The sequence below is a fragment of the Chiloscyllium plagiosum genome, unplaced genomic scaffold, assembly GCF_037043375.1.
Source record: "Chiloscyllium plagiosum isolate Xiang-an unplaced genomic scaffold, Cpla_swu_hap1 HiC_scaffold_16, whole genome shotgun sequence".
NCBI lineage: Eukaryota > Metazoa > Chordata > Chondrichthyes > Orectolobiformes > Hemiscylliidae > Chiloscyllium > Chiloscyllium plagiosum.
The window spans coordinates 80,751,277-80,772,669 of NW_028270154.1; the positions used below are offsets into that span (position 1 = coordinate 80,751,277).

The 21,393-nt window shown below is 39.4% G+C and overlaps 1 protein-coding gene across 2 annotated transcripts in view; it reads left to right on the forward strand.

The window, feature by feature from the left end:
- Positions 1 to 21,393, forward strand: part of clint1a (clathrin interactor 1a) — a 171,709-nt gene that overhangs the window by 115,784 nt on the left and 34,532 nt on the right. For both annotated transcript variants that reach the window (XM_043703978.2, XM_043703977.2), the window contains exons 4-7: positions 1,221 to 1,329; positions 3,530 to 3,694; positions 11,555 to 11,729; positions 20,370 to 20,598. In XM_043703978.2, the coding sequence (XP_043559913.2) occupies positions 1,221 to 1,329; positions 3,530 to 3,694; positions 11,555 to 11,729; positions 20,370 to 20,598 (678 nt within the window). The remainder of the gene's footprint in view (positions 1 to 1,220; positions 1,330 to 3,529; positions 3,695 to 11,554; positions 11,730 to 20,369; positions 20,599 to 21,393) is intronic.

Below are 21,393 nucleotides of genomic sequence, written 5' to 3' on the forward strand. Positions count from 1 at the left end.
TACCAAATTTATAAGGCTATTTTATTTTAAACAATATCCTAATAAGATTGCTTTCAAAAATAAAATGAGATTACTTTTTAAACTTTCCAGTTTGTACATTTTCAAATTACAAAACAGTGTTTTGTTCGCTTTTTGATCTAAAGCTGCAGTTTGTCAAAATAATAACTTTCAGAGTTACTGTTGAAAGAAAATCTCATTTTCGGTGCATGCAAGTGACCATTATGACAGACTGGGATCTGGGATGGTTGGTTGTTTCCTCAACCTCCCACTGTTTGTTATTGTGCAAGCTTTGATGAGCTGTTTCAATTATGGGTTGTAGCAGAAGCACAGAATATTATGTAGTGTGTTGTCATTTTGTAGATTTTTGTTTTTTGTAATACATGCTTGTCTTTTTGGTGTCAACTGTAATGAAATTCGAGATTAGGGGAAGTTCTGTACCTGAAGAGAAACTCCCTAATGACTAGTTGACTGCTGATCTATGCTTCATAATTCAAAAAATAATTTGTTAGTTTACATTATGTGGCAGGCTTGACACATTGTTTGATGGTGGATCTAACTTACTTTTGTCAAGAGGGGGTCAAAAGCATTCATTTAAAGAAGACACACAGTATTTTGTTTTCCCCAAATGGTGCTGATGTACGAGATCAGTTTTTAAAGGATGTTTAACTTTTGCAGCAACACACATCTCCTGTCGCATGCATTTCTCTTTTCAGTCTTTGGATATTAGAATTTTAAGTTGCTCTGTGTAGTGATAGGTCTTTGAAAATAGTGCCCTCATAATTGTGCAGGGGCACAATGTCAAGTGGAAGAGCATGTTTTCCAGTTATTATAAATAATAACTAATAAATATTTTCTGTATGCATTGACTAATTGGCAGACCAGGTCACTGTTTTACCAATCACTCGGAAGAATGCTGCTAATTAGTATGTTGTGAATGCATCAATATCTCTTTAATTTTTACTTGTGCGTGAGGCAAATTTATTTATGTTCTCTTCAGTTGGTAAACTAATCATGCAGCTGTCAATTTTGATTTGTGCTGGGAATTCCTCCCACTGACTGCCGACATTCACGGTACTTTATTAATGCAGAAAGCAATCATTGCAATGTGGCAGGGTGTGACTTTGTTCTCGCAAACATGAAACACTTTTTTTCCTCTTATCATGTTTTATTTTCTTTCTCCTCCTCCTCCTCCTCCTCCTCCTCCTCCACCTCCTTTACAGTCTCTGCTTCTTTTGGCTTACCTCATAAGAAATGGGTCAGAACGAGTAGTTACCAGCGCCAGAGAACACATCTACGATTTGCGGTCGATGGAGAACTACCATTTCGTAGGTGAGCAAACCTTCAGTGCTAGGGAGCAAAACAAAAAGCTTTGAGCAAATTATAACAGCAAGCGGAGTTGTCAGTCACTTCAGCCAGTAGATCAGCTCCCTTCACTAATTAGAATGTGACTAGTGGCACTATCTGAAGTGTACAGAATCTGAGATTTGGGGACCCTAGAGTATTAATTAGCGAAGACAAGAACTCAGAGAAAGGACATGGTAATAACAACACAACTAGCACAACATGAGTGCTCAGGTTTTTCTTTTCAAAAAAAAACACAACAGCTATGACTCCCCTGTGATGCTCATAAAGAAATTGCCTTAATTACACAGGAAGGAAAGGTTATACACCAACACAGACTAATCTGTTTGAAGAAGCAAGGATATCTGCAAGTAATATTTACAGTGCAATGGCAATAAGGCCATGTTTTTATTGTTTTGACATTAAAGTCAAAACTTGAAGACTGAAATAAAACTGATATTAGACTTTGTCAGATGTAGATGTACAGCCTAATAACCCAGGTGCCTTTTCTAATATATGGACACATTTTGTTCGATCGACAAAAGATGTTCAGATGCAAGTCAGTGGTTCAATTTAGGCCGAAGTACTTACCAAAAATTGTCATTTAATTATTTTGCTAATTAATACAGCAACCAATTTTGTATAGCCTGTTTCTTGAAAAATATAACTGGTATAGCTACATGACATTTTATTCATTCTGAAATTAAAAACCTGTGCCGTTTTACCTTCAATTTGTTTTTTTTGTAAAGAGAAACACATACTTGAATGACAGTTGCTTCAAAACTGATATTATGTGAAAAAGTAATTGAATACCTTGCCAAGATTTCCACATTGCACATTATGCATTGGGTGTTGTCTAAGATGTGCATATTCACAGGCACTAGAGTGTTGGTCTTCTGGAATGGTCAGTGGACATTAAACCATATAGACTGCTGTCATGAAAACAGAACAGGCAAGGTGCCTAAGAACTGAGGCCTGGATGGGCCTATACATCTGTAAGAGTGATTAGGGGAGAATGGAGAAAATTGGTTTCATAGTTTGGAGTATGGCTGAACTTGCCCGCTGATCCAGCCTCCTGCTATCGCCATAACACTTACAGCTGCAGGAAAGTATGCTGAGAGCGCTCAAGAGGCCCTCTATGTAATTAGGAGTGATGGGAAATAGTGCAGGTAGTTTCTGAAAATGTGATGAAAGTTTAATCCAAAAACATGATCCTGGACTTGGTGAGTTGGAGGCGAAGGCTGAAGAATAGGAGCCTCCCTTTCCCTGTAGTGTCTATTCTGCTGTCTCTGCTTTACCGCGTTTGCTCTGCCTTGCTGCCTGACCCCCATCAGCAGTTATGCTGCCCTGAGAGGAGCCCTTCTCTGCCTCGGGTGCTGTACCCAGAGGAAGGGCCAGCTGTGTCTGTTCTGTTTCTGCCTCTTCCCCTTTACCACCTTATTGTGCAGGTTCCAGCATAGCGTACAGGCTCCGGGAAGGCCCCCTGCTTAGTCAGTGTGGAAGCTAGAGAGGACCAGATGGTGAGGCAGCGGCTGAGGCGTGATACAAGGAAGGGATGGTTCCTTTTGCTGGATCTCCCAGGCCCCATTTAGCCTTGGGTCCAGCTTCCTACCCAGGTTCCGTGTCATCCTCAGCAAGTGGGAAGGTTAGCAATACCAGCAACACATGCACTGCTGTGTCAGCCTCAAACAGGACCTTCTATTCAAGTGCTGCTGATGATGGACTATGGTGATGTCAGCAATACATGCACAGTTACATTCTGGGATGTTGTCAGCTGACCTTCGATAATAGTCATAGACCATGGGAACAGTTCCTTTGGGGCAACTAGTCATGCTGACTGTGTTCCCAAACTAAACAAGACAGACTTACCTGCGTTTGGCCCATATCCCTCAAACCTTTCCTATTCATGAACTTATCCAAATGTCTTTTAAACATTGTAACTGTACCTGCATTCATCACTTCAGATATTTTTAATTGATATGTTTAGGACATTTGAACCCAAGCCTTCTGGTCCAGAGGTAGGGACAATACCACTGCACCAAAATAGTCCTTAGATCGTGGTTTGTTATTTGTCTTAAACTGCACCCAGATACTGGCCGACTGGATTTTGTTCATTTTTTTTGGTTCATGATGTAATTTATTAGTCATTAAATGTTCTTGTTTAGCTAATTTTTGATCTTGACCTCAGATGAAAATGGCAAGGACCAAGGAATAAACGTGAGACAGAAGGTGAAAGAATTGGTGGATTTTATACAGGATGATGATCGGCTACGGGAAGAACGGAAGAAAGCCAAGAAAAACAAAGACAAATACATTGGAATGTCTTCAGACAGTATGGGAAACTTTAGATATAGTAAGTTCTGAGATGTTCGATGCAAATAGAAAAAGATGCGCATGTTAAGCATCTAACTTTCAAGTTTTTGTTTTGGAAGTTCTGCAGCAGTTCAGAAGAGGAACAAAAATGTAACTGGGCTATTTGCATTTTTGAAAGAAGGATTTCAAACCTAACTTTGAAATGTTTGCTGACCTACATTTTAACCTGCACAATAATTGGATATCACAAGGTGTTTTCCAAATTATAGAATTATGGCAACTCATCACAGTTAAAATTTCAACTGTCAAAATGTTTTGGTTTGTTCAGGGAATGCTGGAAAGCTTTAGTCATTTACCTAATTTCAAGTACACCTTTGGAAATTGTAGGAATTCAATTTCTGTTAATACAATGCAAACCAGACGTAAATTTTCTGTGGGCTGAAATGTAGGAGCAATTTCAATCTGAACTTTATTGTGCATGGACCAGAATTGCTTCTACTTGACATTTAATAGCCACTTTAATAGTCACTTGGCTAACATGGCTGATGTAAGGAATGGGACAGACGTCAAACAGGTGCACAAAATGGATGATTTTATGTTGAAATTAATTCCCTATCATCATCACTCAATTCCTTTGTTTTACGGTTTAATTTAAACAAAATCAGTATTTGGCATGAATTACAACCTAAGCTGCTGCTAGTTTATTTTATTGCCTTCTCCATTCAGTTATGCTGATAGCTTTGTTGTACAATCTGTGCGAGTCAAAATATTTTTACCTAACCACATTAGCCTTCAACCATTTTCTATAATCTCTCTCGTATTCCCACTTCATTCTTGGGATTCTTCAAGCCTTTTGATTCTTCAACTAGTCCTTCTGCATCTGAGAGACTGAGAAAACTAGTGATCGAATGCAGTTATCCTTAAAACAGGTCCTCACTGCACATGCATTTGTCTGTCTTTTTCCAACAAAGATCATGACATACTTGCAAAGAGTAGTGCTGTTAAGTGACAGTGTGCCTGCTGGAAGTGTATGGTTATGGGTGTTATGTAAGTAGAGGATTGCACTTGGCTGTACTGGATCCCTAAGGCTGAGTAATCTGCTAATACCAATGGGTATAAGCCTTCACCTTTACAATAGGGACTGAGTTATTGAGCATGTTCAAGACCGTGATGTATTGCTTTCTAGATCTTGATAATATCAAGAGACAGAATAATTTGGGAAAATGGCAATGTGGGAGAGATCAGTGATGATCGAGGTGAATTGTAGAGCAGGCTAGAGGAACGAAATGGCCAGCCCCTGCTTTTATTTACAATGGCCTTCATGCATTACAATGTAGTTTATGCCTCATTTACTTTGCATGGATACAGTCAACGTGTACAAATTCTATTTTGCTTGTATGTTTCTCCATGTTTGGATGTCTCATTGACATGAGCTAATACAGTATTCTCGTGTGTGGTGGAAGGGTGATGCAGTGTATTTCAGCATTACATAATGTTCAAAATTAAAAGATAATTGATTATTCTCAATGCTGCTTTTGTGCCATAATTCCCAATTATGGCTGGCTTGTTGTAGGGAAATGCGTGAAGTCCAGAGTAGTCTGCTGGGAATGTTAGAGCATAGAGAGTAAACCTAAATATTTTTCACTAGGCAACTGACCAAAGATTAGATGTGGCCTGGCACGAGGTGGCCAGGCCTCCCAGTGACCTCCTTAGCATGGAAAGGATGTGTGGAAAAATAAAGTTCTTGTCCAAAAATTGATCGAGGAGAAAGTGAGGTCTGCAGATGCTGGAGATCAAAGTTGAAACTTTATTGCTGGAACAGCACAGCAGGTCAGGCAGCATCCAGGGAACAGGAGATTCGACGTTTCGGGCACAGGCCCTTCAAGGGCCTGTGCCCGAAACGTCGAATCTCCTGTTCCCTGGATGCTGCCTGACCTGCTGTGCTGTTCCAGCAATAAAGTTTCAACTCCAAAAATTGATCAGCAAACAAACTGTACAGATTTGACAAGTGGCTTATGTCAGTTTACAGGCTGAAATACACAAAGCATCACCTTTGCAAAAAAAATGATAATGTTAGGTGTTCTTTAGTTTATCTGATTATGCTTTTGCAAAAAGTGCCTGGGACATGTCTATTAAAGGTGCTCTCATCTTGGAGTGTGCTTGGATGCTCATCATGGAGCTTGTGGTCATGTACAACAATGAGTATATTCTCATTACTTCGAATTGTTAAGTACGAACAGAACTCAGTGTTCTTTTTCTGGATTTATTTTCCAGAAGTCAGCAGCATTAAGAACAGAGGCTGTTTGTTTAGGCTCTGGTTTTGGTGCTTTACCATCATGGATTTTATTTAAACAGCAAGTCACTATCCTGCCAACTCTTATTGAAAAGCTTAAATTGAAGTAACTTTTGTACAAATGACAGAGCCTAACTATTGGTTTTAAAAGATTAATTTGGAGTTGAAGTTTTTGAATTTATATATTGTAGGCCTGTTACTCTTGTTTTTATTGGAAGTTCTGGGAATTGAATAGTGCTATAGTGCTTATACATTCTGGTAATTATTTTATTAGTTTGAAATTTCAAAAAAAATTGACACTGTCAGTTTAGTTTCCCCCATGTTCAGAGAGTCCCAGACTTGATTTGGGTAATATTTTTATACAGAAGCTCAGATGAACATTTATTTACAAGATGCAAACTTTCTTCTTTTAATTTTTGTCCAGCTTCATAATGCAAAAGCCAGTTAGTTTTCCTTGTGATGACAGTTGGTTCTCCAGGGTTCGCATTTTTGTGTTCTGAGACATTCTTAATTATGATAACTTCTAAAATCCAAAATTAGTTTGATTTTCATTATATTTTCAAAATTCTAATGTTTGCTTTTATTTTTCTGATTTTATTACAAATCTTTTTTGAAAATGTATTTGCGTCCACTTAAATAGTACAAAGTAAATCTGTATATTTCACTGAAAAGAGTGACATGTTGCTGTAACCTTTTATCTTGCACTCATCAGGACAAACACCTGAATGCTGAATTTGAAACAATCCCAGCAATTTAGGGTGCTGATCGATTGGCAAGTTGATTCTGGTTAAGGCATTGCCATGGGAAAATCAATAGGAAATTTCTGAAGCTCTTTGGTAACTCAGGAAAAAAAGAGTTTGAATGTATTTCTCTTGTTTTCAGAAAAATTGGTCCCTATGCATGAACATATATTACTTCAAGCAATCGTAAATAAGCTGTTACATGCTTGACTCATTATTAAATTCTATTATAGCTATTCATGCTTTCAGGATTGTTCAGTATGTGGTATCCAGTCTCAGAATCACATCTAGCATGAAATGCTTTCCTTTGGGTTTTTCAAAAGTTAGCTGGTTGAGCACGTCAGTACTCTATTCTGCAAGCAACCAAAGGAAACGTGCTTTTTGAGTAGATCAGCCAATTGTTAGCGACCTACATACTGCACAAGTTTTAAAAAATATTTTACTAAATTAAAACCCTGTGAAACTCCAGAGCTAGTATTTTGTTTTGGCTGCAGTTTGGTTTGTTAGACTTCATCTGTTTTAAGCAAATGGTGTTGGTTGACATTTTCTCTCTATGTGCCAAATCTCTATTGCTTTTGTGTCAACCCATTGTGTACAAAAACCTTTTGAGCAATAAGGCTAGATTGGGAATCAGTTAGTCAATGGGTAAACATTTGATGGACATAATGGCACAAGTTAATATTAAGAAACCAAGAAGGGGGGCAAATGTCTATAATGAAGCATATCAAGATGGAAAATAGTGAAAAGGATTAAGCAAATTTGGAGGTTGGAGTGAATATGCATGGAAGAAACTGTTTCAATGATTTACTCATTTGAGAAACAATGTTTTCTACAATAGCTGCTAATTGCAGTATACAAAACGATGCCATTCTGGTCTTCTGAGTTTGCTTGAGCCATGGACGCATTGCGACTGAGGACAACCTGGTGACTTAACAGGCTATCAATAAATCCAACCAAAAGATGCATTTATATATCTACAATGTGGTAAATTGTTAGAAGGTACTGTCTAACACTGAAGTACACATTTTATTAAGACAGCACAAGAAACACAATAAAGAAGGAAAGTTTTAAGAAACACTTTAAAGCGCTCTACTTTTTCAAAGGAGGGAGTTCATGGTTTAGGATCTAAGCAGGTAATAACAGTGCCCAATGGTATAACCATTAAACTCTGATATGCAAGAGTTCAGAGTTGGAAGGGCTGTGAACTAGAAGAATTTTCAAAGATGAGAAGTGTGAGGCAATGGATGAATTTGTAATGGAGAATTTTGAAATCTGAATTGCATGACTGGAAACTAATGTAGGCGGAGAACCTGGAGGGATATGAGAGAGAACTTGGTTATGGAGAGACTAATAATGACCTGGAACTCAGTGCCGAGGAGAGTCATCGAAGTGGAGACTAATGATTTCAAAAGGGTATTGGATGGGTGTTTGAAGGAAATAAACTCAGTCTTATGGAAATAAGCAGGGAATAGGATGGTTTGATTACTCAACAGAAAATCAAGACTCAGTGGGCTGCATGAGACCATGATTTGGAATTTAACATACAGTTCAGCTTTGTGAACAGTAGAAATACAAATGTTGAGGGTTTCAATGGCAGATGAGCTTGGGCATATGTGAAAATAGCTGAGGTTAATGCAGGCAATCTTGGTGGTCAATTGAATATGTGGCCAAACAGCATGTCAAGTTTCTTTGAACCATCCAATCTCAGATGATGGCCCAAGAAGAGGATGGAGTCAGTGACAAGGGAACTGAGGTTGTGATGGTTTTGGTGTTTACAATTTTTGTTTAGAGATTTCTAGACATTTGGTACTGAAGTGTTTAGAGTCCATTGAAAAGAAATTAAATATAAAAGGAGGGAGGTTCAGTGAACTATATGGGTTCTTATTGACCACATCAAAAGAATTGTGTACAGGTTTTGTCTTGTATTAAAAAATGATTAAATGCGATTAGAAACAATTTGGAAGATTCACTCAACTCATTCCTGGGATGAACAGCTTTTCATTGGTTGAAATATTGAACTGGTTGGCCCACACGCATGCGCGCGCACACGCACACATTGGAATTTTGAAAGAATGTGAGATGATCTTATCAAAAGGTGTAAGGTAATGAGGAGACTAAGGTCATGAAGAGACTTGATCGGGTGAATACCAAGAGGAATTGCCTTTTGTGGGAAAGGGGAGAACTTAAGAACAGGGTTTTAAAAAAAGAGTTCTCCCTCCTAAGATTAAAATGAAGAGAAAACAGTTCATCTGTGGAATTCTTCTACCCAGAATGCAGTGGACTTTGAGTCAGTGAAATTATTCAAGACGAGTTAGATTTTTGGCCATCAAAATGAGGCATTATGGGGGCAGACAAGAATGCGAAGACACGATCGCAATGTGATCAGCCATGATCTTAATGAATAACAGTTCAGGCCCTTGGCTGAATGATTTATCCTTGCCCATCATATGTTCTGATTCTGCGCAATCCATGCAAATTCATAACATTTGGCCACATCAACTTTGAACACATTTTGTTTAGCTGACAATACACCAGGTCCTGGTGGCGATGAGGAATAGGTTAAATGTTTGACTTGTGCTGAGTAGCTTCAAGTAGTCGAGTGACAAAATCATAAGGCGTACTTGATAATTGCTTAGTGACCAGCTGGAATATGTCTGTTGATTTCTGGTTTGAACACAATCATTTTATCAGTGATAGAACAACCAGAAAATACTTGAATGAATATCTGTCAATTGAACTACTAAACTAATACAGAAACTGGGCAACTAGATTTCAGTGAGACATTGTGCTATCAAGAGCAAAGAGAAAATGACAGTGAGGGAGAAGGAGGGGCGACTACTTGAGTTTATAGTATTTCATGAAAATTGCAAGTGTTTGTTTTTGATAACTGCTAAATAATGACGTAATTTGCTAGAGTCTGGAATATTGTTTACATACTTAGGATTGTAAAACCTTGGATGTGTTTTCTGCAACACTATAATGAAGTGACAATTACTGTCATTTATTCTCTCCTAGATAGTACAGTGTATTATCTTAACTTACAGTAGCACAGTCACTTGTGTCTAGATTACATGCACTGAGCAATAAGAGATAATTGATTAGATTTGTGCTGCAAATTTAGCCTGTCTTTCTGAGTTCCCCACAATGTCACTTACTTAATTATTCATAAGATTCACTTACTTTCTTTCCCTGTTAGATGGCTGCATAATCAGGCTGGCAGAAAAATTGAATTAGGATGAGAGAGCATTGTACCATGATAGGGTCAAGCAGTACAGAAGCAGCTTAAAGCATTTAAGTGTGTCTGTTTACAGAGCTCAGTTAATAATTTTTGTGTTGAAGATGTTAAAAATAACATACCCAATGTAATCTGGTTCAAATACACCACTGCTGTTCAGTTTTAAATTGTATACCAGAAATAATTGTTGAGATCAGTGTGAACTATTCATATTTTCAAACAGCATTCCTTCACTACCAGAGTGGATTCTACCTATTACTTTAAAACTAATGCAAGTTTAACAGACAAGGGAATAAATGCATTTGTTTTTTTAATTTATTCATGAGGTATGGATACCACCAGAATTGGCAATAAATGTTGACCAGTTTTTTATTGTCTTTGAAAAGACAATGCAGAGTTTGTGAATTCGCATTGTGTTGTGAAGTGGGGAATTCCAGGATTCATCAGTGCCTTGAGTATAGGGGTTGGGAGGTTATGTTGCGGCTGTACAAGACATTGATTCGGCCTCTTTTGGAACACTGCATTCAATTCTGACCTCCCTGCTATAGGAAAGCATGTGTAACTTGAAAGGGTTCAGAAAAGGTTTACAAGGATGTCGCCTTGTAAACAAGGGTTAGAGCTATAGGGAGAGGCTGAATTGGATGGAACTATTTTCCCTGTAGTGTCAGAGGCAGAGGTGTGACCATATGCAGATTTATAAAATCATGTGGGGCATGGATAGGGTGAATAATCAAGATCTTTTCCCAAGGGTGGGAGAGTCCAAACCTAGAGATTTAAGGTGAGGGGGGGGGGGGGGGGGGAAGGAAGAAAAAGGACCCAAGCCAACTTTTTCACGCAAGAAGGGTGTGTACATGGAATGAGCTGCAAGAGGATGTGGTGGAGACTGGGTATATGAACAGGAAGGGTTTAGAGGGATATAGCCAAATGCCGGCAAATGGGACTAGATTAATTTAGATATCGAGTCAGAATGGTAAAAATGGACCAAAGGGTATGTTTCAATGCTGTACATCTGACTCTATTTTGATCCAATGACTGTTTATGTAATGAATGGCAATTTATTTGCAAGGCAATATATGACATGACTTGGAGAGGATCTGTTGTGCAGATAACTGTTGCTTAGCTCCACTGTTTGAGAAAACAGCTGGTATCCAGTGCAGTCAGCCACCACTTGATATCTCGTCTAATGAATTAAGTTGGCTGAAGACTGGTCTCTGTGATTCGTGAGAACTCAGGAGAAGGTAATTTGGATCATCCACTTTGCATTTCTGGCTGAAGATGGTTATAAACACTTCAGCCTTGTTATCCCATTCCTAGAGTAATAGAGCCATAGAGATATACAGCACTGAAACAGACCCTTGCGCTTCAGCATTTTCAGAGGTGGGGAATGCAGATTGACCGTCGTCCTCCTAGTTTAACTGTCCACCAGCATTCAAAATGGGTGCGGTCTGAGAATGTTATCAATCCTAACTTCTGTTTTATGGTTAAGGATGCAGTGCACTTTTAACAAAGAAGATAAGTATGGTTCTCCAAATCCAGGCTGATTCAGTGATTACCAGTGTTGACAACTGTTGTAAATGCTAAGACAAGCAGATGGCATCAGCTTAATTTTTATTTTTCTTCTTTGTTATATAGGTGATAGGTATGATTCTGAGCCAAAGTCCAGGTGGGATGATGACTGGGACAAAGGCAATAGAGGAGTTTTCCCATTCAGTGAAAAGTTAGGGGAGATCAGTGATAAAATTGGGACCACAATCGATGACACAATCAACAAGTTTAGGAAGAAAGATAAAGATGATTCTCCGGAAAGGTACTGTGTATTTAAATGCATTATCGATCTCAAATGTGTTATGTGATTTTCTTCAACTGTGGGAATATTCCGGAGTGGCTCTTGCATGTCAGTCATGTTTAAGATGTGAAAAATGACAGATTCTGAGGGTGGAGAAACTAATATCAGTAAGAATGTCTATGAATTTGTTATATTATGAGAAAATGATCTGATTCCACTGACTTGATATTCGGAATGTCTGTAGGCGTCCCTTGTGGGAGTCTCAAAGGACCAACTATTTTCTGCTGTTTCATCAGTGGATCATTTTATTGTAGCTCACCCAACTTCACAAAATCTGCCCACTATGACAGTGATAAATATTCTCGAGTTGCCTGAATGGACACAATACAAAAGCACTGAGGAGGTTTGATGTTACCCAATTCAAAACCGCTCACTCCTTCTACCACTTTAAATATTTCCTACCCACACCACCATTGTTCACTGATGTGATGTGTATGATGCACTGCAGCAATTGATAGAATTTCCTGGAAGGAAAAGAACTGCAGTATATGGCACATATCATTATATGTAGGCTCTCTCTATCTGAATTGGACTGTATCATTAGTGACATTGCTGCTAGAAATCCTTAGTACCTTCTGAAGAAGAACCTTCACTGCATTTACTCCAGCAATTATGGACTACATCAAACTCCCCTCAAATATGTCAAGGAGATAGCCTAGACCCAACTTTTACCTAATTGAAAGAAAAGTGTAAGGTGCTGTGTTTCAGATGTAATTTGATTGGTTACACTTCTCTGCTTTAAGCATAGCAGAGTTTATTCTTAATCTGCCATTAAAATACAAACAAAAGAAAGAAGCATTGATGTAATTTTAACTCTTGGAAAACTGACCAGAATAATAGCTATTTAATTACTAAACAGAAACTATAGTAACATCCCATAAACATACTCTTGGCAAAAGGCAAATTCAGTAAAATAATTTTTGCAGCAGAGAGAACTCCAGCTTTTAACTGTGTAATAGAGAGAGGGATAATAGCTTCCACATTCAGTTTCAAGACCTTAGCAACTGCTGAAAGCTAAATTGAAACCATGGGTATGTGGGAGCCTGACTCCGCCCATTCCTACTGCTTCTATTCTTCAAACTTTTCTTAAAGAAAAATCAAGCCCAGGCCTCAAAGATTAGATCAGATTAAATTACTGACAGTGTGGAAACAGGCCCTTCAGCCCCACAAGTCCACACCAACCCTCCGAAGAGCAACCCACCCGGACCCAGTCCCCTACATTTACCCCTTCACCTAACACTTTGGGCAATTTAGCATGGCCGATTCACCTAACCTACACATTTTTGGACTGTGGGAGGAAACCGAAGCACCCGGAGGAAAGCCACGCAGACACGGGGAGAATATGCAAACTCCAAACAGACCGTTCCCTGGATTTTAACTTTATTGGCTTGAAGCAGACTGCTTGGTATCTCTGTCTCAATATCTCTTCATTTTAAAAAAAAAAAGCAGAACTAAATACATCTCTTAAACCTACGGTATTGTCTCAAGCTTTAAGAAGTTTCACCTCACGTAGGAAACTTGGGGTACCTGTAAATTCTTACCTTGCCAGAAATGCTTATCTGCAGAATATTATTGCAAAAGAAAAGGATTTTTAAGAACAGAGAACATTTATCTGCTTAAGAGAGTCGGGAGTCAGTGAACCCATTTCAAAGTGTAAAATCTTAATGCACATTAACTTTTATTTCTTAGTTAAAGTTGTAATCAATTGGATATGAAATCATTTTGGCACAGGAATAGGATTTACATGCATTGATTTCTCACCTTTACTGCTTTCCTGCTTCACGTTTCTGTGATACAGTTACTTAACTGTATGTGGAAGAAAATTATTTTTGAATATTTGAGCTAAAGTTTGCGAGGATGGTTTAATGTACAAAGGGCTCAAGGTTTGTGGAACTACATGTGTATAAACTATGCAGAGAGTTGCTTTGGATTTAAGGACAATTGGCCGACAGAGCTATCTGTACCAGCAATCACTTTAAGAAAGTGAATATGTCCTTGCAAATCATTTTATTTTGTAATAAATATAGTGCTTACAAACATGTATTACTTGGAAACTCATGTTTGCATTTAGGTTCTGCAATCCAGATTTGTATTAACAGTTGTAATAAGTTTCCAATTGAAATGGAGATTGCAACCTCAAATTTAAGTAGCTTTTTGCATTTTCTAAAATTAACCCACCTACGGGCAAGAAACTGGATACTGGAAGACTAGAAGAGAATCTACAGTGCTCTGAAATCTGTCAGGTGGGCTCTAGACTACTGGCTCATCACCAATCCTCTGTGTTGGCAGAACAATGTTTTTCAACAATAAAGCCCAAATACTAGAAAACTGCACAGTGCACTTGAATCACGTCCTCAACCAGCTTTCATCCAGCAATTAAGTACTAAACAATGGCTAAAAGTTAGAAATGATGATCACAATCGGCTTCCTGTCTAGTGGCAAAGCTCCAGGAAAAGATGCACCCCAACTCTGGTCTACAGCATCAGCACCTGCTCCAGAAGCTCACTGAGCTCTTTGAAATTGTGAAAGCAAGGAACCATCCTACAAAAATGCCTCCATTGTCCACCTACACAAGTACAGCGGAGTTTCAATTATCTAAATTGGTGACAAAATGTATAACAGAATCCTTCTGAACTGCTTAAGATCTCAACCCAGTTTGTTGCCATAGAATCCCTACAGTGTGGAAGCAGGCCATCTGGCTCATCAAGCCCATACCGACCTTACAGAGAGCAACCCACCTTGCTATCCTACCCCGTAACCTTGCATTTCCCAAGGCTAATCCTTCTAGCCTGTACATCCCTGGACACTGGGTAATTTAGCAAGGCCAATGCACCTAACCTGCACTACTTTGTGGTGGAAACCCACGCAGAATGGGGAAGAATGTGCAAACTCCACAGAGATAGTTGTCAGAGAGTGAAACTAAACCTGGGTCCCTGGTGCTTTAAGGCAGCAGTGCTAAACCAGAGGCCACTGTGACACTTGCTTAGTGTGAATACACTTCCAGGAAATGTCATTGAAGCATTGGTATTGGCAATTTGACCATTTCAGTAGAAATGCCAAGAATATGACATGAACTTCTACATTTATTGACCTAGCCAACCTCTTATCGGTCAGTAGAGCGGCCATTGAAAGGTACTTCAGCTGCCCTGAGAACTCGATCACAATGGTTTGACAGCTTCATGACTGCGTGCTTGCATGTCTTCTGGATAATGGAGTATCTTCTGTATGATTCCCAGTCACTAATGAAGTTCTAAAGGACGGTGTGGTGTCATCAAAGCCTTCCAATTCCTACTTTGCTGATGACAGCACCAAAATTAGGTATTGCATGGATGGGTCACTGATCAATCTGAAATAACTTCTAGTAAAGATGGAGGTTCCCAGGGATCTTCACAATGTCCTCTTTAGCTGATAACTGTGCAGTATAATATGGATTTGTTCTAAAGTGAATGTGACAACTTCATTTTTCTGTGTTGATCATAAATTAGAAGTCACATACCAGCCTGCTCCATGCAAGCCCTTTCTTGAGCCAGACCACAACCTGAACCTGTCTGCAATGGATAAGTTCACTTAACTTGGTAGTACACTCTCTCAAGTTGTCTACATTAACAACAAAAGTGTCAGAGGATGTGTAGCCTTCTGCAGACCTTAAATATCCATCTGGGCACAAAGAAGACTTAAGTCTGCCAAACTGAAGTCTATAGACAATAATTCTACCCACTCTATTCTACACAAGCCAAATTCTACCACCGTCATGCAGAGAAGCTCAACCCTTTCACTTGGGCTGCCTTTAAAAACTTATGAACAGCAAAAGGAAGGACAGAACTGTCCACCACATCCTCTGTGAACTACCCTCTGTGTAAACAAATTTGCTGCTCTTGTCTTTTTTAAATCTCTCACCTCTCTCACATTAAAAATGTGCCTCCTAGTCTTAAAATCCCCTATTTTAGGGAAAAGACAACTACCATTAACTCTATCTTTACTCCAGTGGGGGGGAAAAAAAACTCCCAATCTTTCTTTATAACTCAAGCCTTTCATACCTAGCAACATTCTGGTAAATCTCATCTGAACCCCCTCTAGCTTAATAGTATCCTTACTGAAACTGGACACAGTATTCCAGAAGAGGTCTTGCCGATGTCCTGTACAACTTCAACATGACCTGCCAACTCCTTTTACTCAAAAGATTGAGCAATGAAGGCAAGTGTGCAAAATGCCTTTTTAACCACCCTGTTTATATGTGAAATTATTTACCTGAACCCCAAGGTGTCTCTGCGTTGCAACACTACACAAGGCCCTACCATTTATTGTATCGTTTCACCAAAATGCAATACCTCTCATTTATCCAGATTGAACTCCGACTGCCGTTTTGCAGCCCATTGACCCATTTGATCAAAATCCTTTTGTAATCTCAAAACTACTTCTCTGTGTACTATGCAACCAATTTAAGTGTCTTCTGCAAATATGCAAATTGTGCGTTTTATATTCTCATCCAAATCATTTATATAAATGACAAATGAGAGGACCCAGAACGGATCCCAGTGGAACACTGCTGGTGCCATGCCTCTAATCCAAAAAAAAAACCCTCCACCACCAATATCTGCCTCCTGTCATATCCAGTTGGCAAGATCACCCTGAATTCCATGTGACCTAACTTTAATTAGTCTACCATGCAGAACCTTGAAGGCTTTACTAAAATTCAAGTAAATAACATCTATTGCATGGTCAAAGGAAGTGCTACAAGGAGATTCTAAAGGCTTTGGCTCAAAGTTTTGATAGAAACTTTGAATTCTGAGCGAAGTTTGCCCAGAATTGTTGGACCTGACGCAGCCAAATTAAAATATGGTGTGACCCCCCCCCCGTCTTGAAAATTAGTGCACGTGGGAAGGAGGGAGAAAATACAGATACGAAATCCTAAGCCATCAAATCATCCTAAGCTCTGGTGTCTGCTTTATTCTCCTCATTTTCTGCAGAACATTCTGGGTGCAGATTGGCAATCTTAGCAATCACCTGCGTCTAGAAACTTGCCAAACACCACAGGTGTTGAATGTTTTGATGACCAAAAAGTCCCTCTAACATTTTTCTTTAAAATATCATTGTCGGGTATGGGTGTTACTGGTATAGCTTAGTCTTTACTTCCACTCCAATTTTCCCTGCTGATTGTAGACTGCTTCCTGGTAGCAATTTAAACAACTGACTGCCACAGGCTAGTAGTTAGCTAAGATTCGACTATGATGATGAGAGACTGGAGTTGCTGATAGGCCAGAGGTGACTGTACTAAATCTTTTAAATGTGACTGTGCCTTGGCTGGATAATTCTGGATACTGTACCACAGGAAAGATGCAAAGATTGAAACACAGATTAATCAGGATTTTGCCAGCAATGAGACTGAAGAGCAGTTGGACATCTAAGGGTTTTGGAACAGAGGAAGTTGCGAGGTGACAAAAAAATTGAGTGAATGAGTAGGCAGCCAGCAAGAGCCACTTCCGATGACCTCAAAAAAAAAAAGTCTCGTGTCCTGTCTTCTGCCTCTCTTCCCTCTTAAACAGGAGTTATATTAACCGTTTCCCAGCTCTCTGGGATCATCCCTGTGATTGCTAAAAGATCAGCATGAATGCCTGTACTATCTCCTCAGCTGTCTCCTTCAGAACTTGCGGTGTAGTCTATCTAGGTCAAATCACTGGTCAAAGTGATTTATCCACCTTCAAACCCTTCAGCTTCCCAGCGGAACCGCCACAACATTCACCTCTGCCCTCTGACTCTTGAAATTTTGGAGTGCTGATGCAAAATACCTCTCCAGTTTCTCCACTATTTCTTGGTGCCACATTACTACTACTGCTACAGCTGTATTTTTCAGTGGTCCAATGTGTGGTCTTGCCACACATTGTGGAAAGCTATCGTTTAATACCAGCCACACATTGTGGAAAGCTATCTTTTAATACCAGCTAGCTTTCTATCATGCTTCATCTGCTTCTCCCTTTTTTGTATTGCTTTTTAGATCATCCCTTCCCTGGTTCCCACTAACCTTCACATTGTATGCTTTTTCTTTTGCTTCCATGCTGTCCCTGACTTCCCTCATCAGCCATGGTTGCTTCATCCTCCCCTTAGTATGTTTCTTCCGTGGGAACTTTGGACATTTGGTGTGGATTCAATAGGCCAAATAGTCTGTTTCCACACTTGGGAATTTCATGATTAACTCCACGTCCTAGGGAAAAGACTTTTTTTTACTATTTGTTTTATCTGTATCCCTCATGATTTTATAAACTTGATCACCCCTCAACCTGCTATACTCTAGTTTAAAAAAAAAAGTCCCAGCCTATTCTTATAACTGAAACCCTGTATTCCTGGTAACACCTGGTAATTTTTTTTTGAACCCTTTCCAACTTAATAATAATTATCCTATAGAAGGGCGACTAGAACTGTACACAGTACTCCAAAAGTGGCCTCGCCAACATCCTGTACAGCTGCAATATGACTTCCCAACTCTCTCACTCAAAGGTTTAAGCAATGAAGGCAAGTATGCTAAACGCCACCTTAATCACTCTGTCTACCTTTGATGCACCTTTCAAAGAATTATGTACCTGAACTGCTCGGGGTGTCTCTTCAACAACACAACACTACCCAGGCCCTACCTGAATAAGTCATGCCCTTGTTCGTCTTTCCAAAATGCAACCCCTCTAATTTATCCAAATTAAACTCCATCTGCCACTCCTTGGTTCGTTGGCCCAATTGATCAAGATCCTTTTGTAATCATAGATAATGTTCTTCGTTGTTGACTATACCACCAATTTGTGACTGCCTCATGAAACACAGCAACTAGGTAATTCGCGCCCTCCCAGATGTGTCACAGTTTTCATAGCTCAGACACCAGCTCGTTAACTTTGAGCCAGAGTTCTTCAAGCAACCAACATTTGCTGCAGACATGGCCACTATGAACCACAATGGGGCCCTCCAGTTCCCTCCTGTTCAGTCACAACACATTGCTTGGCTTGGCCCCTCTATTTTAATTGCTGAGTTCTTTTATTTTATTTTTAAAAAAGAAATCATACTAAAGATTTTAGTTTGCAGTCTGAAAATATTTCCCCTGTTTACTTTCAATCTGAAAGTAATCTGTACTAGTCAAATTAGTAGCTATCACCAACCAGTGAACTTGTGGTTTATCTTTGTCACAGTTCTGTGCTGAGCCTCTCTTTGTGGAATTCCATTTATCTTGTTTTTTTAAAAAAAAGCTTTACAATCTAAGAGCCATAAAAAGCAAGCGAAAAGCAACTGTTCCCCTCTGCACCAACTTCCCATGTGTCTTCCAAATTCCCCAAACTTTATAACTCAGACTCTCACATTCAGGATGTGATTTCTTTTTCCTTACTGATCAAGTGCTTTCAATAGATCCTTTCGTAAATAGAACTGAGGTGAGCAAGATGACTCTGACTAATTGAGCTTTAGTAGTAAGTCCAGGGGAACCTTTATTTTTGGAACGTGATGGGCGGGCACTATTTCGTTCGGATAATGGGCTATTCAGAAAATCGATGAAATGTCTTTCCTCTGGGGCTTGGAGCTTTTAGAGTCTGCTCCCTGTTCAGGAGATTGCAGCAGCACACAGCGTGTGAGGCCCTGCCCCCAACCCTGTCCAATACTGCCCCCCCCCGCCCCCAACACTGCCCCCCTGCCCACAACTCCGTCCAACTCTGCCCCCCCCCCCCCCCCCCCACAAGCCCATTCCCCCACCCCACCTCAGGGCAGCCGGATTGTACACCCAACAACAATGCTGCTGTTGCACCTGCCTTTGTAGGGTAAGTCTCCAAATAGCACACGCACAGCCTTTTACTGCAACGTTTTGACAGGTTCCACCTTTGCCCTGTACAGGACAATGTTAGATTATCTGTGGAATGGGGGTTTAGGGTAGAACTCCAGGGAAAGCTTGGGGGGGAGAGAAAGGGCGGGCAGTCAGTCATTTGGAGGCGGTGACTGTTCAATCATTATAAACAAAAGACTCGATCACTGTTGAAAACACATCTTTGATGTAGTGTTTCTATCGGGACCTCGAGATCACCTTTGGATAATCCAATTTTTGGATAATTAGTATTTGGATAATCGAGGTTCCTCTAATGCCTATTCAGGCTTCAGGTAATTGACGGATAACTAACCCTCAATCAGCTGAGTCAGTGACTTTATTAACCTTTTCACTACACTACTTTAGACTTCTAAAATGGAGAAAGAAACAAAAAAATCTACCAGTTCTGTTACCATGTTGACTCCAAATTCTCCAAATTATGTATCAGACTTTTACTTTACTTTGTGTTTAAATGTTGAGTCAAATGATGAAATTCCATTTTCTCTCAGCTTTTGGAAGAGCGGAACATCTCTGGAAACAGCTTCTGAATTTCCATGTTTAGCTGTGTGCATGATTTCTATAAATTGTGAATTTGCATATAAACAATGGCAAATGCTCAAAGTTTCACTGTTAATCTATTCACAGCAAAATCCACCTATTTTGACAGTGCCTGAAGTTTTAGCTTTATTTTATATCAGATGTGATTAGCCCTTCCTGTTGTCTTGTACCACCAGTTTTTCGCACTAATATGCTTTTATCACTGTTCTAAATTTCAGTGATAGTGAAGAGGAGAGAAGGCCCAGAAACAATGGCAAGATTGGAAAGTCTGAGTACAAAGATGAAGAGGAGACAGTAACCACCAAATCAATCCACATCACGCAAGCTTCAGAGACCACTACCACCCGGCATAAACGTTCTGGCATACCTTCCAAAACAGTTGACCTTGGCGCTGCAGCCCATTACACAGGAGACAATACAAGTCAGGAATTAAACTCTGCTACAAAGGTGGGAACTTACTTAATACAGATTTTTAGAAATGCATTTTGCTAAGTTGGTGTATTTATACTTTGTTGGATTACTTATTCTTTTGCTTTTAAGCACTTATTGGATTTTAATACACATGAGGAAGCAATTATTCCCATTATGGTTGTGACAGCTCTTTTTAAAAGCATTGCTTAATGAATCAAAAACAAATAGCTGAAAAAGGTCAACAGGACCTTCATCTGTGGAAAGAAAGCAGAGGTAATGTTCAGATCCAGCAACTCTTCTGCAGAAAGCATCGTTTTACAATTTTGGCGGTGTTTTTGTTTAGTGCTCAATGAATCCCACTTTCTTCAGTCCTGTCAATGTTTTTGTTTTGACTCCATATTCATTTTGAAAGTTGCATTTATAATGAAAGATAACAGATATGTAAATTTTCTTTGCAAGTCAGTCATTAATTCAGTTATGTTTTTTAAAAACCTTAAATATCATATAGATAGACTACGTCTGCTTTTGAAACATTTCAGAAATTAAAATGTGCCTTCCAATTTCTGTTCCCTCTCTCAAATTTCTGAAGGTACCAGATACAGATCGCCATATGTACCTCTCCAAATCGTTCAATTCTTATGCGAAAAACCATATCGTACTTAAAGCCATTTAGCCATGGTTCTTAGTTAAAATCTCCATCAGCTCCCAGTCCACCATAGTCTCCACGCACATTGCAGTAGGTGTAATTGGATGGCAGTTTGAAATGGAGATGTTAGCTTTCTGGTCCTCCGCTATTAACTAACCTGGGATAGTAAAATTAATTTTCGCTTC